Source organism: Nothoprocta perdicaria, unplaced genomic scaffold, assembly GCF_003342845.1.
Source record: "Nothoprocta perdicaria isolate Ctin4 unplaced genomic scaffold, notPer1 scaffold_9, whole genome shotgun sequence".
In the NCBI taxonomy this organism is placed as follows: domain Eukaryota; kingdom Metazoa; phylum Chordata; class Aves; order Tinamiformes; family Tinamidae; genus Nothoprocta; species Nothoprocta perdicaria.
This window is the reverse complement of record NW_020456198.1, coordinates 8,525,113-8,537,575: the sequence shown is the minus strand read 5'-3', so window position 1 is coordinate 8,537,575 and position 12,463 is coordinate 8,525,113. Positions and strand designations below refer to the sequence as shown.

Here is a 12,463-nt window from a genome sequence, read left to right as displayed (position 1 = left end):
TTTCCTTTCTGCGCTTGTTTCTCCGCTCCTGGTTTCGCCCCGGTTGCGTTCGCTTCGGCTGGGACCGCACGTGTCACCACGCGTGTGCCGGCCGCGCTGGCGCCCGCGAGGAGCTCGCCTGGCGCGGGTGGCAGCAGAGCAGCAGGGGTGTCCGCCCGCCGCTGCCCCTGCCCGGTGGGGACACGTCCCCCGTGCCCGGGGAACAGGCCCTGCGCGGGGCGCCTCCTGCGCGATGCCCGTCCCGGGGGGGCAGCCAGACCAGGCTGGGGATGGCACGGGCGGCGGAGCGGGGCCGTGGGCAGGAGGAGGGCGCTGGGGCCTGCGGGGGCCGCGGGGCAGAGCCCAGGACTGCGCGAGCCGGGCGGGCGGCGCGCGGGCCCCGCGGGCTGAGCGGGGAGGCGGCGGCGCTGGAGCGGGGCCAGGGGTGGCACGTGCGGAGCGCCCACGTCCCCGCCGCCCCGCGCCCACGGCCCCACCGCTCCGTACTCGCTGCTGCCGCTGCTCTTCCATCCTGCCCGCTGCTCCACTGGGGAGGCCGTGGGTGGCTCCTCGCTGCGCCTCGTGGCCGGCACCATCTCCCCGGTCTCCCTGCGCCCTGCAGGCCCCCGCGATGTGCGGCCGGATCCTGCTCCTCGCTGTGCTCCACGCGCTCCTGGGGTCCCTGGCCGCTGCCGTGCAGAAGAGGAGCCAAGGTGGGTGCCGAGGCCCTGCTGTCCCCTCTGCGGCCTCGGGCCGTGGCACTGTGACACCCTGGCTGTAGGTGTCACGAGTTTGTCCCCTCTGCTATTCTCACGCCACGGGGCCACATCCCACCAGGGGGCTGACGGGTGGCGGTGGGGAGCAGTGCTGCCTGCCCCGTGTCCTGGCGCTGTCCCCGCGCGGTGTCCGTGGGCAGGAGCCTGAGCGCGCTCGCCGCCCCGCAGAGACCTGCGTGGACGTGTACGCGGCCGACATCGCCTTCCTGGTGGACGGCTCCTCCAGCATCGGCCGGAACAACTTCCGCGTCGTGCGCGCCTTCATGGAGGACCTGGCGCGGCCCTTCGTGCACGTGGTGGGCGAGCGGGCGGTGCGCTTCGCCGCCGCGCAGTACAGCGACGAGCCGCGGTGAGCGCCGGCGCCGAGGGGCCGCGCGGCACGGGGGCTGCCGCGGCCGCCCGCCTGACACGGTGCCCCCCGCGCCGCAGGGTGGAGTTCTCCTTCTCCCAGCACGCCAACGGCACGGCCGTCAGGAGGGCCATCCAGCAGCTCAGCTACAAGGGCGGCAACACGCGCACCGGCGCCGGCCTCCGCTTCGTCGCCGACACCTTCTTTGGGCCGGCGCAGCAGCAGCGGCCCGGGGTGCCCAAGGCAGGCGGGGGCCGGGGGGCGGTGGCGGGCAGCGCGCGGGGCCCTTGCTCAGCGCTCTCGCCCGGCCCCGCAGATCTGCATCCTCATCACGGATGGCAAGTCGCAGGACGACGCGGAGCAGCCGGCGGCGCGGCTCAAGGGCCAGGGCGTCAAGGTCTTCGCCGTGGGTGAGCGGCGGCTCCGCAGCCTGGGCGCCGGGGGCTGCTGTGGTGGCACCTGCGTTCCTGCCCTCACCAGGCGCCCGTCCCACAGGCATCAAGAACGCTGACCGCGGGGAGCTGCTGCGCGTGGCCTCGGCGCCCACCGACGCCTTCTTCTTCTACGTCAACGACTTCAAAATCCTGGGCTCACTGGTGCCGCTCATGGTGCGCCGCGTGTGCACCACGGCCGGGGGCACCCTGCGCCCCGCGGGTAAGGCTGCCCCGCCGCCGCCGCGCGGTGGGCTCGCCACGGTGCCCCCACTGTGCCCAATGCCCCGCTGCTCTCACAGGCCAACCGTGGCACGCAGGCCCCGCCGAGCTGCAGTTCGTGGAGCGCGGCACCGACGTGCTGCGCGTGCGCTGGACGGCGGCCAGCGGCCCCGTCACCGGCTACACGGTGCAGCACGTGCCGCTCACGGGCCTGGGGCAGCCGCTCGCGGCCGAGCGGCAGGAGGTGAGCGCCGCGCGCCCGCAGGGACCGCCCGGGGTGGCCGCGTGGTGACGCTGCCCCCGCGCAGGTGAGCCTGGGCCCCCGGGAGACGAGCGCCGTCCTGCGCGGGCTGCGCGCGGGCACCGAGTACCTGGTCACCGTCATCGCCCAGTACGCCAACAGCATCGGCGAGTCCGTGTCGGGCCGGGCGCGCACCCGTGAGTAGCGCTGCGCTCCCTGCCCGCGGCACCGCCACGGGCACCGCTTGGGAAGGGGCGGCCGGCGGGCGCTGGTGCCAGCAGGTCGCTCCGAGCGGGAGGCGCCTTCCCGACGCTCTCGCCCTTCCGCCCTAGAGAGCGGCGCGGCCGTGCGGGACCTGCGCGTGGTGGAGACGGGACCCACGTTCCTGCGGCTGGCCTGGCAGCCCGGCGCCGAGCCCCCGCAGGGCTACGTGCTCAGCTACCTGCCGCAAGGTGAGCGCCCGTTTGGGAGCGCTCGCCTGGCTGTGCATGGGCGCACGTGGGGATGCGCTGCAGGGAGGCGCGTGAAGGGACTGCATGCGTGTGTGGGGCAGGGTGTCCAGGTGTGCGTTGTAGCAGCGCGGGCACCCGGAGGGTTTGCTGTGCGCCTGGGAGCGCCCTCACCCAAAGGCTCAGGGTGGGTGTTTGAGTGCGCGCTGCACTGGAGGGCTCAGCGCGTGGGTGTGCATGCAGGCACCCTTGTGCACACCCTGCATGCGCGTGCATGTGCGTGCATGCATGTGCATGTGCATGCATGCATGTCCCCCTCGTGGGCTGCAGTGCAAGACCCCCTTGCCGGCTGCACCCTGCGCTGCGCCGCTGCACCTGGAGGGCGCTCCCTGGCCTGAGGCGCTGCGGGTACCGTGCCCTGGCAGCCGTCCCGGCCTCTCCCTGCCCGCTGGCACCGCCTGGCATTCCCGCGGCCCCCCTTCCCCATGGAGCGGTGGCAGAGCCCTGCGCGCATCTCTCTGCATCCCGGCAGGAGCGGCGCAGGCCGAGGAGCAGAGCCTGGGCTCCAGCGCGCTCTCGGCCACCCTCGCCAACCTGCGCCCTGACACCGAGTACGTGGTGACGCTGCGGCCCCGCTACGCGCAGCAGCCCGCGGCCCCGGCCACCGTCACCGCCCGCACACGTAAGCACTGCGTGCGGCCGAGCCGGGGGCACAGGCACCCCCTGTGACCCGTTGCTGCACGGGGGGCACCCGTGCGGCCCCAGCACCGGCGCGGCGAGCAGCTCGTGCTGGCGCCCTGGCACGGGGGATGCTCCCAGCCCCAAGGGCTCTCGCGGCACGTGGGGCTTGGGCACGCGCTCAGCGTGCAGCCTCCTGGGCGTGTTGCCCTAAGTGCTTCTCCAAGCAGCAGCAGGTAGTGCCAAGGAATGTAGGTGCGTTTGGGTGCTTTTCTTTTTTTTTAGTGAGGTCCTTGGCTCTTGAGGAAGAAAATGCTGTTTCCGCAATGGGAGAGTGTTTCTAGAGCAGTTAAAAACACTGCAGGGAAGCGTGTGCTGGGAAGGGCTGGGGCTGGGGCCTCGGGGAAACTCCTTTGACCACCCAAAACCCTGGCAAGGCGATTTCTCCAGCTTCCCGGCCAGCCGTAACCTGCACACAGCATTTAAAGCACTAAAAGCAGCACGTTGTGGTTCCAGCAAAACGCCTTTGCTCGGGGCCGGCCGCTTTGAAGGAAGCGCCCTGGGTTTCGTTAGGTGACCCAGGCAGCGCGTGCACACCGGGAAAAGCGCTTTGTGTTTTTCCAAGCAGAGGCAATTCCCGGCGCCTCCGGCCTCACCGGAGCCGGTGCCGGTTCACGGTGCCGGTTCGCGGTGCCAGGGCTGCGTGTCGCCCGCAGAGCGCCCGGAGCCCGTGCAGCGCCTGGCCGCGCACAACGTCTCGGCGCACTCCATGCTGCTGGCCTGGGCGCCCGCGCACGGCGCCTCCGGCTACCGCGTGTCCTGGGCCGCCGCCGCAGGTAGGTGCCGTGCGGTGCTGCCGGCATTGCCGCACGCCGGCAGCGTCGCTGAGCGGCCGCTGCGCCGGCTCCCGCAGGCCGCGACGTGCACAGCGTGGAGCTGGACGCCGGGCGCACGTCGCACGCGCTGGGCGGGCTGCAGCCCGGCACCGACTACGTGGTGACCGTGGCCCCGCTCTACGGGCGCCTGGAGGGGCCGGCGGCCTCGGTGACGCGCAGGACAGGTGGGTGCCCGGGCCGTGTGGCCCAGACGGGACGGGGAGGCTGCAGGGGGGTTGCTGTGGGGTGACGGCAGAGGGGCCCCGTGTTAGCTTGGCACCATGGTGGTGCCCAGCACCCTGCTGGGGATCGCGCCTGGTGCTGCGGGGCCAGCTGCCCACGGTCCCTGTGCTCCCTTCGGCAGAGGCCGGCGTGGAGCAGACCCTGAGGACCAACATCCTGGGCCCCACGGCCATCGAGGTGCTCTGGACAGCGATCCGCGAGGCCCGCGGCTACCGCCTCGAGTGGAAGAGAGCCACAGGTGGGCCTGGGCACCAGAGGCGGCGCTGGAGGTGGCCCAGAACCCCCCGAGGTGGCGTCCAGGGGTCCGGCTTGATGATCCGTCTCCATAGGACCCGAGGCACCCAGGACCGTGTCCCTGCCCAGCAGCGTCAGCACCTACCAGGTGACGGGGCTGCAGCCCGGCACCGAGTACCGCATCACGCTGTACACGCTCTACGAGGGCGGCGAGGTGGCCACCCCTGTCACCACCTTCCAGACGGGTGAGTGGCCCCGCGCGGGCAGAGGGGACCTCCTGCCCCCGACCCCGTGCAGGGGGGACTCAGCCCCGTGCCCCACGGGCAGGTGCGGAGCCACCACTGGGCACCGTCTCCGACCTGCGGCTCATCGAGGAGAGCGGCCGGAGGGTCCGGCTGGGCTGGAGCGGCGTCCCGGGTGCCACGGAGTACAAAGTGACCGTGCGCAACACGCAGGGTGAGCGCGCGGGGCCGCGGGGGGCCGGGGCGGGCCGGCGGGCGCCGCTCAGCGCCGCGCGTCCCCGCAGACGGCACCGAGAGGACGCGGCGGGTGCCCGGCGCCCACACGCAGCTGGAGCTGGGCGACCTGCGGGAAGGCGTCGGCTACGTGGTGCGCGTGTCGGCGCTGGCGGGCGGCCGCGAGGGCAGCGCCGCCGCGCTCAGCCTGCGCCTCCGTAAGTGCCGCGGCGCTGGCCACAGCGCGGGGTGGCTCTGCCCGGGGACGGGGTGACGCGCGCCCCGGGTGACACGTGGCGCCGCAGGGGCCCCCGCGCTGGGCAGCGTCACCGAGCTGCGGGTGATGGAGGCCGGTCCCGGTCAGCTGCGGGTGACGTGGAGGGGGCTGCCGGGCGCCGCGGGTTACCGGCTCACCTGGCGAGGCGCCGAGGGTGAGTGTGACGGGCAGCAAGGGGCCACGGCCGCCCTGCATCCCTCCCTCCCTGCATCCCTTTCTCCATCCATCCCTCCCTGCATCCATCCATCACTCCCAGGGCCGGAGCAATCCCGCCTGCTGCCCGCCGAGCCCACCGCCTTCACCATCGAGGGGCTGAGCACCGGCACCCTCTACGTGGTCGGCGTCTCGGCCGTGGCCGAGGGCTGGGAGGGCAGCGCCGTCACCGCCACGGGCCGCACAGGTGAGGCCGCCCCGGGGCTGGCTGGCGGTGGCCGTGGTGGCCACCAGCCCCCGTGACGCCCCCGTCTCGCGCAGCGCCCGAGCAGGTGGGGACGGTGACGCGGCTGGAGGTGCTGCCGTCCGGGAGCGGCGTGGCCCGCGTCACCTGGGCCGGCGTGCCCGGAGCCACCGCCTACCGCGTGGTGTGGAGCCGGCGCGACGGTGGGTGCCAGGGCAGGGCCATGGTGCCGGCGGGATGCGGCGGTCGCACTGATGTCCCCTCCGTCCTGCCAGGGGGCTCGGAGAGCAGCCGGCTGGTTCCTGGTGACACCGACTCCTTCGACATCCCCGGGCTGCAGGGAGGCGTTTCCTACACCGTGAAGGTCACGGCGCTCGTGGGCAACCGCGAGGGCAAACCCGTCTCTGTCGTCGTCACCACACGTGGGTGCTGCGCCACCCCTGGATCCCCTCACCCCAGGGCTGGCATCGCCCCTGCCCCTCACGTCCCCCGTCTCCCCAGCAGCCGAGGCCACCCCCGTGTCCCCCGTGAGCGACTTCCAGGTGACGGAGGCCTCGGAGAGCCGCCTGCGCCTGGCCTGGGCGCCGGTGCCCGGCAGCACCGGCTACCGCCTGACGTGGCGCCCGGCGGAGGGTGAGCGGTGCCACCGCGTGTCCCCGTGGCCCGGCCGCCCCCTACGGACCCTGTTCCCGTGGTCCGGCCGCCCCTCACGGTCCCTGTCCCCGCACAGGCGGCGCCCAGCGCAGCCAGCAGCTCCCGGCCTCGGCCCGCGCCTACGATGTGACGGGGCTGGAGCCCGGCCGGCGCTACCACGTCACCATCACCTGCCTGGTGGGCGGCCGCGAGAGCCAGCCCGTCTCCATCACCGCTGCTACCGGTAAGGGCCTGCGGCCGGGGCAGTGTGGACACCTGCAGCAGGATGGAGTGGCACAGGGGCACCCTTGGGACCTCCCTCCCCTGCTCCTGTGCAGCCGCTGCCGGCCGTGTCACGGGGCTGCGGGTGACGGAGTCGCGGAGGGACTCGGTGACGCTCGCCTGGACGCCTGTCCCCGGCGCCTCTGGGTACATCCTGTCCTGGAGGCTCCCTGGAGGTAAGGGCGAGGGGACAGCGAGGGCGGCGCGGCCGCTGGTGCCGCGGCCCTCACCATGTGCTCGGCGGCAGGCGGAGGCGACGCGCGGCACACGCTGCCCGGCAGCGCCAGCTCGCACCGCGTGCGCGGGCTGCGCCTGGGCCAGCGCTACACCTTCACCGTCCGCCCGCTCTTCGGGAGCACGCCGGGCACCGAGGCCTCCGTCAGCGAGCGCACAGGTAGCGCGCGGGGCGCCGGGCCCGCGGCGCCGCCGGCACCGGCCTCCCCGTCGCGCTCACTTCTTTCCTGGCGCAGTGTGCAGGGACGCGCGTGGTGACGTTGTCTTCCTGGTGCACGGCACGCGGGACAGCGTGCCCGGTGCTGACGCTGTCCGTGCACTGCTCTCCGGCACCGTGGCGGCCCTAGGACGCCTGGGCCCCGACGGCACCCAGGTAGGATGACGTGGGGACGTGGGGATGGGGCTGCTGGGGGTGCAGCCGTGCCCACCGCCCCCCGCCACCACCGCAGGTGGGCCTGGCCGTGTACAGCTACCGCAGCCTGCCCTGGCTCCTGCTGAACCGCTCCAGCGACCTGGGCTCCGTGCTGGAGCAGATCCGCGCACTGCGCTACGAGGAGCCCAGCGGCAACGCCATCGGTGAGCGCACGCGGGCGGGGGGCATGGCCCGGCCTGGCGTCCCCCTCACCGCGTTACGCTGGTTTCGCAGGCGCTGCCATCAGCTTTGCCGGGAGATACCTGCTGAGCGCGGGCGCGGGGCGCCGGCCCGGCGTGCCCGCCGTGCTCGTGGTGCTGGCGGACGGGCCCTCCGGCGACGACGCCATCGCCGCCGCCCGGGACGTCAAGGCGGCGGGTGAGGAGTGCGCGTGGGAAGCGGGGCCCGGCCGCCGCGGTGGCCTCTGCTCCCCGCCGCGTGCTGAGGGTGCCCGTGGCGCCCTCAGGGGTCCGGGTGCTGGCGGTGGCCATGGAGGGCGCGGACCGGGAGCAGCTGCGCCGCGTGGTGAGCGGCGAGGACGCGCGCAACGTGCTGCAGGCGGGCGGCGCGCCGGCCGAGCTCGAGGGCGAGCTCAGCGACGAGCTCTGCACCATCATTTCCACGGGACGGGTAAGGGCTGTGGGGCGCGCTGGGGGGCTGCCCCGCGTGGGCACCTCTGCTCATGTGGCCCTGTCTCACAGCCGGAGCCGGAGCCCTGCGCCGTGCAGTGCCCGCGGGTGAGTAGCCAGCCGCGCAGCGGGGAGGAGGGCACTGGGGCTGGCAGGGTGAGGGGGGCAGCCCCCCGACCAATTGTGCGCCCCTTTGCAGGGCGAGAAGGGGGACCCCGGCCAGATGGTGAGTGTTGCGGTGTCCCCTTCCCGCTTGGTGGCTTTGGGGGACCCGTGTCCCCCGAGACCCTGCTGATGCCAATGCGGGGTGTATGCTAAGTGCCTCCTCTGTCTTTGCAGGGACCACCAGGACATGCAGGACCACCAGGTCCCCGTGGAGAGCCGGTAATGTCCTGCATGGGGACACGTAGGGGAAGACGGGCACACGAGCGCTGTAGGGTCAGCTCCGTGCACGGAGCAGTGTGCCCTGGGGCCCCGTGTCCTGCCGGAGGGTGGGCCAGGGCAGGGGCCCATGGAGCCCTCAGCCTGCCCTTGCTGCCGGGCTGGAGGGGCCTTTCCCCGTGTCACCCCCAAGCTGTGTCTGCTGCAGGGCCGCCACGGGCTGCCTGGCCCTCCGGGGCCCGTGGGGCCCCCGGGCACCCCAGGACAGATCATCGAGCGGCCAAGCAAGGGGGACAGGGTGAGTGCATGGGGACCTGCTCCTCCATCCTGCACACGCCCCAGCCCAGGACAGGGGAGTCCTCTGGGGGACCCCGTGTCTTTGCTGGGGGTCCCTCCGTGACACTGCTCTCTCCGCAGGGATTCCCGGGAGCTGACGGGGTGCCAGGAAGCCCTGGGCGCCCTGGGAGCGCGGGGCCCCCCGGGCAGCCGGTGAGTCTGGGGTCCCCCCAACCTCGCCGCCCAGCCCCACTCCAGCCCCTCGTGGCCCCAGGCTCTTGGCCTCCCCCAAGTTCTCCCTGTCCCTCTCTGCCCTTGTTCCCTGCTCCGGGGGCTCCCTGTAGCCAGCAGGGCCATTGCGACTGCCGCAGACCCGGTGTACGGGCCGGGCTGGCTCCAGCCCCGGGCTGGGCTGCAACCCCAGGTCCTGTCCCTGCTCCCCGTGCTGGCACATGGACAGGACCCCGCTGGGGCAGGGCGCACGCTCACATCGTGGCTGTGTTTTGCAGGGCAGTCCGGGTGTCCCTGGCCCCCGAGGGGATCCGGTGAGTATGGTCCACACTCTCCATGTCCTTTCCCTGTCCCCCACCCTTTCCCTGTCCTTTCCCCATTCCCCATCCTTTCCCCATCACTCTCGCCTTTCGTTTTGCAGGGCCCGCGGGGGCCAACAGGACATTCTGGCCCGAAGGGGGAGAAGGGAGAGCCGGTAGGTGCTGGGCCATGGGCTGCCTGCGGGTGCCCCTCGGCCCCTGGCACCTCCCAGCGTGGCCCCGGGGACCCAGCGGCGTGTGTGGATTCACCGGCTCTTTCCTGCTGTCCAGGGTGATCCCAGGGTCGTTGCGGGCGGCGAGCAGGGACGGAAAGGGGAGCCAGGCGCCCCGGTGCGTATGGGGGGGGCGATGCCAGGGCGGGTGATGGACCCTCCACCAGCAGCTCCTAGCCCTGCTGCATCCTGAGCATCTCTCACGCGCAGGGCAGCCCCGGCCTGCCTGGCAGCCCTGGCCTCCGAGGACCGTTTGGAGACCCAGGCCCCGCCGGGGCAGCGGGACCCATGGGCCCCCCGGGTCCCCCGGGACAGTTTGTGAAGGTGGGTGCACAGCGCGTGGGGACGGGATGGGATGGGGTGCGGGCAGGGGTGCTCCCTGCTCGCCGTGCCCGAGCACGCTGTCCCCTGCACGTGCCACTCGCCGTGCCCTGCACACGTATGCACGTGGGAGCTGTGCCCAGGGCTGTGTGCTGTGTGGCCACCATCATGCCGCTGGCCTCAGCGCTGTGTGACCCTCCTGTGCGAGCAGGGCAGAGCGGGGCACGGGGAGAGCCCAGCCTGGCCCTTACCCGCGCTCCTCGCTCTTGCAGGGGGAGAAGGGAGACCGTGGAGAGAGGGTAAGTGGCTCTGCGTGCACCTAGGATGGGGGACACTCCGCAGCGCACATGTCCTGCGGGTGCCTGGGGACACCGCAGCCTCCCCAGGGTGCTGGGGAGGGCAGAGCCGTGTCCCCGCGGCGGGCGGCTCACAGCACCGGGCAGGGGGCTAGAACTGACTCTTGCCTCTATAGGGTCCCCCCGGCCTGGTGGATGGAGCAGCGCCCCAAGGGGAGCCCGGCACCCCGGTGAGTGCGGCCGTGGGGCGGTGGGAAGGGGACGGGGCACCGCGGGCAGCCCTGTGTCCCCGGGGCTGAGCCGGGCCCCTCACCGAGCCGCTCTCCTGCAGGGACTGCCTGGGGACCCTGGGCCCCGGGGCCCCGCTGGCCCCCCTGGACCAAAGGGAGACAAGGTAAGCGGGTGGCGGGGGTGGTTCGGGCAGTGCCCCCGTCCCCCTGCCCCGTGCGGGGCTCACTCCTGTCCCCCGGGAGGTCAGTGCCCTGTGCTGGGCATGGCTCTGCGCGTCCCCCCACGACATGAGCGCTGCTCTCGGCTCCCCAGGGTGACGGCGAGGAAGGTTTCCCGGGGCCGCCCGGCCGCCCAGGGGACCCCGGGGATCGGGTGAGTTTCCCGGAGGAGGTGAGAGGGGCTGGGAGCGGGACGCTCGGCGAGGGCGCCGCGGCATCGCTCCTCTGCGGCCAGCCCCGGTGCTGCCTGCGTGGCCGGCGGGTGGCAGGGAGGTGACAAGTGACGTGTCCCTTGCTCCTCTCTAGGGACCTCGGGGACCCCCAGGAGAGCAGGGGAGGAAGGTGAGTACCAGGAGCAGCCCAAACGGTGCCGCGGGGATCCTGCCCATCGCTGCGGCATGGCTCGGCCGCGCGCCTGCCCCATGCTCCCTGAGGGAAAGGGCTGGTTCCGTGCCGTGCCGGGACCGTCCCCCGGGACGTGTGGGACCTGCCAGCCCTGACCCATCCCTCCCATCACGGCAGGGAGAGCGCGGGGCGCCGGGGGAGCTGGGAGAGATGGGCGAGAAGGTGAGGCCGCCCCGAGGGGCTCGTGCCCTGCGGTGCTGTCCGTGGGTGCCCGCGGGCTGCCGGGCACGGGCACTGCTCCTCGACGCTCCACGGTGCAGTGGGAGCCCCCAAACACCCCTGTGCTCCACTCCGCTCCGCTCCGCAGGGAGACCGCGGCGCGCCCGGCCCCCAGGGTGAGAAGGTAGGTGGCTGGGCTGGGTTGGGGGCACCCGGCCTCTACCTGACACGGGCATGGTGGCACCTCTGACTCCTTCCTCTCCCCTTCCCCTTGCAGGGCAATGCAGGGGCCCCGGGGCGCCCGGGGCTCTCGGGCAGAGAGGTGAGTCCAGCCGTGGGTGATGTTGGCGTTGGTGATGCCAACGGGTGCTGTTGGCTGCAAGGTCCAGCCTTGCCTCTCGGATGGGTGTCCTTGGTGAGGGTCCCCCGTGCGGGGCTGGACACCCCCGGCTCTCTGAGGGCCCTCTCTTCTCTCCGTGACAGGGAGCCCCAGGACCGGCCGGCCCGCGGGGAGACAAGGTGAGGAAGAGGAGGGAGGGCCTGGCCGGGCTGCTGGGCGCTGCGAGGGCAGGGGCTGCTGCTCATGCCCCTCTCTCCCACAGGGCGACCCAGGAGCACGTGGCGAGCCGGGCAAGCCGGTAAGCGCTGCCCATGCTGGGGTGTCCCCCGGGGTGACGGGGCAGAGCTGAGGGGCAGGTGCCTCCCTGGGGACACGTGCCCCAGGGCAGGGAGCTGCGCCCAGCGCTCTGTCCTCTCTGCCTCCCCCAGGCCCCCAGCGTGGCGGGCGCCAAAGGAGAGAAGGTAACTGGGGCGGCGGGCACGGAGGGCAGGGGGTGCCGGGTGCTGCAGGGATGCTGTGCTGCGGGCAGCTGCATCGCAGGCTGGCGCTGCAAGGCGGTGCCTGGGGCTGCCCGCCCTGTGCACGCAGGGAAGGGGGCTCTGCTGTCCGCGGGATTCAGGGCGCTGACGGGGCCCTTTGCTGCAGGGCGACAGCGGCTTTCCGGGGCCGGAGGGCCCCCCTGGTGCCAAGGGCAGTGTGGGAGACAAAGGAGCCCCCGTGAGTATTGTCCAAGGGCACCGGCCGCGCTGCCCGCAGCCCCTCCTCTGCACCAACCTGCTTCTCCTTGTGCCTAGGGCGCCCCTGGCCTCAGCATCCCCGGCCCGGCCGGCCCCAAAGGCGAGCCGGGCGAGCGCGTAAGTGTGGGGCGAGCGTGGGGCAGGGGCGCGGGCCGCTCGCCCTGTGCCGCTCCCTCATAACCAGCATCCCCCTTCCACAACCCCCAGGGTGTTGTCGGCCTCACGGGCAGGAGCGGCCCAAAGGTAACGCGCTGCGGGAGGCCTCGCTCCTCGTCCCTCTGCCGTGGCACACAGGGCCGTGGCACACAGGGCCGTCTCCTCTGGCCAGTGCCGCGTGCGGGGCGAGGACGGGCCCCGCAGAGCCTCCTCTCCCCGCAGGCGTGTGGGGCACCTTTGTCCCGCTAGCACCGGTGCCCCCTGCTCGCCCTGCTGCTGCTCTGACTCGCCTTCTCCTTCTCCTTCTCCTTCTCCTTCTCCTTCTCCTTCTCCTTCTCCTTCTCCTTCTCCTTCTCCTTCTCCTTCTCCTTCTCCTTCTCCTTC

The 12,463-nt window shown here is 73.0% G+C and overlaps 1 protein-coding gene across 1 annotated transcript in view; it reads left to right on the top strand.

Moving 5' to 3' along the window:
• Nucleotides 1–610: 610 nt before the first annotated feature.
• The window catches only part of COL7A1 (collagen type VII alpha 1 chain), a 26,453-nt gene continuing 14,600 nt past the window's right edge, over nucleotides 611–12,463 (top strand). The window contains exons 1-43 of the mRNA XM_026052629.1: nucleotides 611–692; nucleotides 924–1,104; nucleotides 1,185–1,347; nucleotides 1,421–1,514; nucleotides 1,600–1,785; nucleotides 1,856–2,001; nucleotides 2,066–2,195; nucleotides 3,842–3,961; nucleotides 4,039–4,185; nucleotides 4,365–4,481; nucleotides 4,573–4,722; nucleotides 4,805–4,933; nucleotides 5,004–5,150; nucleotides 5,466–5,609; nucleotides 5,684–5,809; nucleotides 5,882–6,028; nucleotides 6,111–6,239; nucleotides 6,337–6,483; nucleotides 6,578–6,697; nucleotides 6,769–6,915; nucleotides 6,992–7,128; nucleotides 7,205–7,331; nucleotides 7,402–7,545; nucleotides 7,634–7,779; nucleotides 7,842–7,904; nucleotides 7,996–8,022; nucleotides 8,136–8,180; nucleotides 8,386–8,475; nucleotides 9,106–9,159; nucleotides 9,427–9,540; nucleotides 9,810–9,836; nucleotides 10,010–10,063; nucleotides 10,165–10,227; nucleotides 10,377–10,436; nucleotides 10,589–10,624; nucleotides 10,805–10,849; nucleotides 10,995–11,030; nucleotides 11,124–11,168; nucleotides 11,449–11,484; nucleotides 11,615–11,647; nucleotides 11,832–11,882; nucleotides 11,981–12,040; nucleotides 12,131–12,166. Of these exons, the coding sequence (XP_025908414.1) occupies nucleotides 611–692; nucleotides 924–1,104; nucleotides 1,185–1,347; nucleotides 1,421–1,514; nucleotides 1,600–1,785; nucleotides 1,856–2,001; nucleotides 2,066–2,195; nucleotides 3,842–3,961; nucleotides 4,039–4,185; nucleotides 4,365–4,481; nucleotides 4,573–4,722; nucleotides 4,805–4,933; nucleotides 5,004–5,150; nucleotides 5,466–5,609; nucleotides 5,684–5,809; nucleotides 5,882–6,028; nucleotides 6,111–6,239; nucleotides 6,337–6,483; nucleotides 6,578–6,697; nucleotides 6,769–6,915; nucleotides 6,992–7,128; nucleotides 7,205–7,331; nucleotides 7,402–7,545; nucleotides 7,634–7,779; nucleotides 7,842–7,904; nucleotides 7,996–8,022; nucleotides 8,136–8,180; nucleotides 8,386–8,475; nucleotides 9,106–9,159; nucleotides 9,427–9,540; nucleotides 9,810–9,836; nucleotides 10,010–10,063; nucleotides 10,165–10,227; nucleotides 10,377–10,436; nucleotides 10,589–10,624; nucleotides 10,805–10,849; nucleotides 10,995–11,030; nucleotides 11,124–11,168; nucleotides 11,449–11,484; nucleotides 11,615–11,647; nucleotides 11,832–11,882; nucleotides 11,981–12,040; nucleotides 12,131–12,166 (4,281 nt within the window). The remainder of the gene's footprint in view (nucleotides 693–923; nucleotides 1,105–1,184; nucleotides 1,348–1,420; nucleotides 1,515–1,599; nucleotides 1,786–1,855; nucleotides 2,002–2,065; nucleotides 2,196–3,841; nucleotides 3,962–4,038; nucleotides 4,186–4,364; nucleotides 4,482–4,572; nucleotides 4,723–4,804; nucleotides 4,934–5,003; nucleotides 5,151–5,465; nucleotides 5,610–5,683; nucleotides 5,810–5,881; nucleotides 6,029–6,110; nucleotides 6,240–6,336; nucleotides 6,484–6,577; nucleotides 6,698–6,768; nucleotides 6,916–6,991; nucleotides 7,129–7,204; nucleotides 7,332–7,401; nucleotides 7,546–7,633; nucleotides 7,780–7,841; nucleotides 7,905–7,995; nucleotides 8,023–8,135; nucleotides 8,181–8,385; nucleotides 8,476–9,105; nucleotides 9,160–9,426; nucleotides 9,541–9,809; nucleotides 9,837–10,009; nucleotides 10,064–10,164; nucleotides 10,228–10,376; nucleotides 10,437–10,588; nucleotides 10,625–10,804; nucleotides 10,850–10,994; nucleotides 11,031–11,123; nucleotides 11,169–11,448; nucleotides 11,485–11,614; nucleotides 11,648–11,831; nucleotides 11,883–11,980; nucleotides 12,041–12,130; nucleotides 12,167–12,463) is intronic.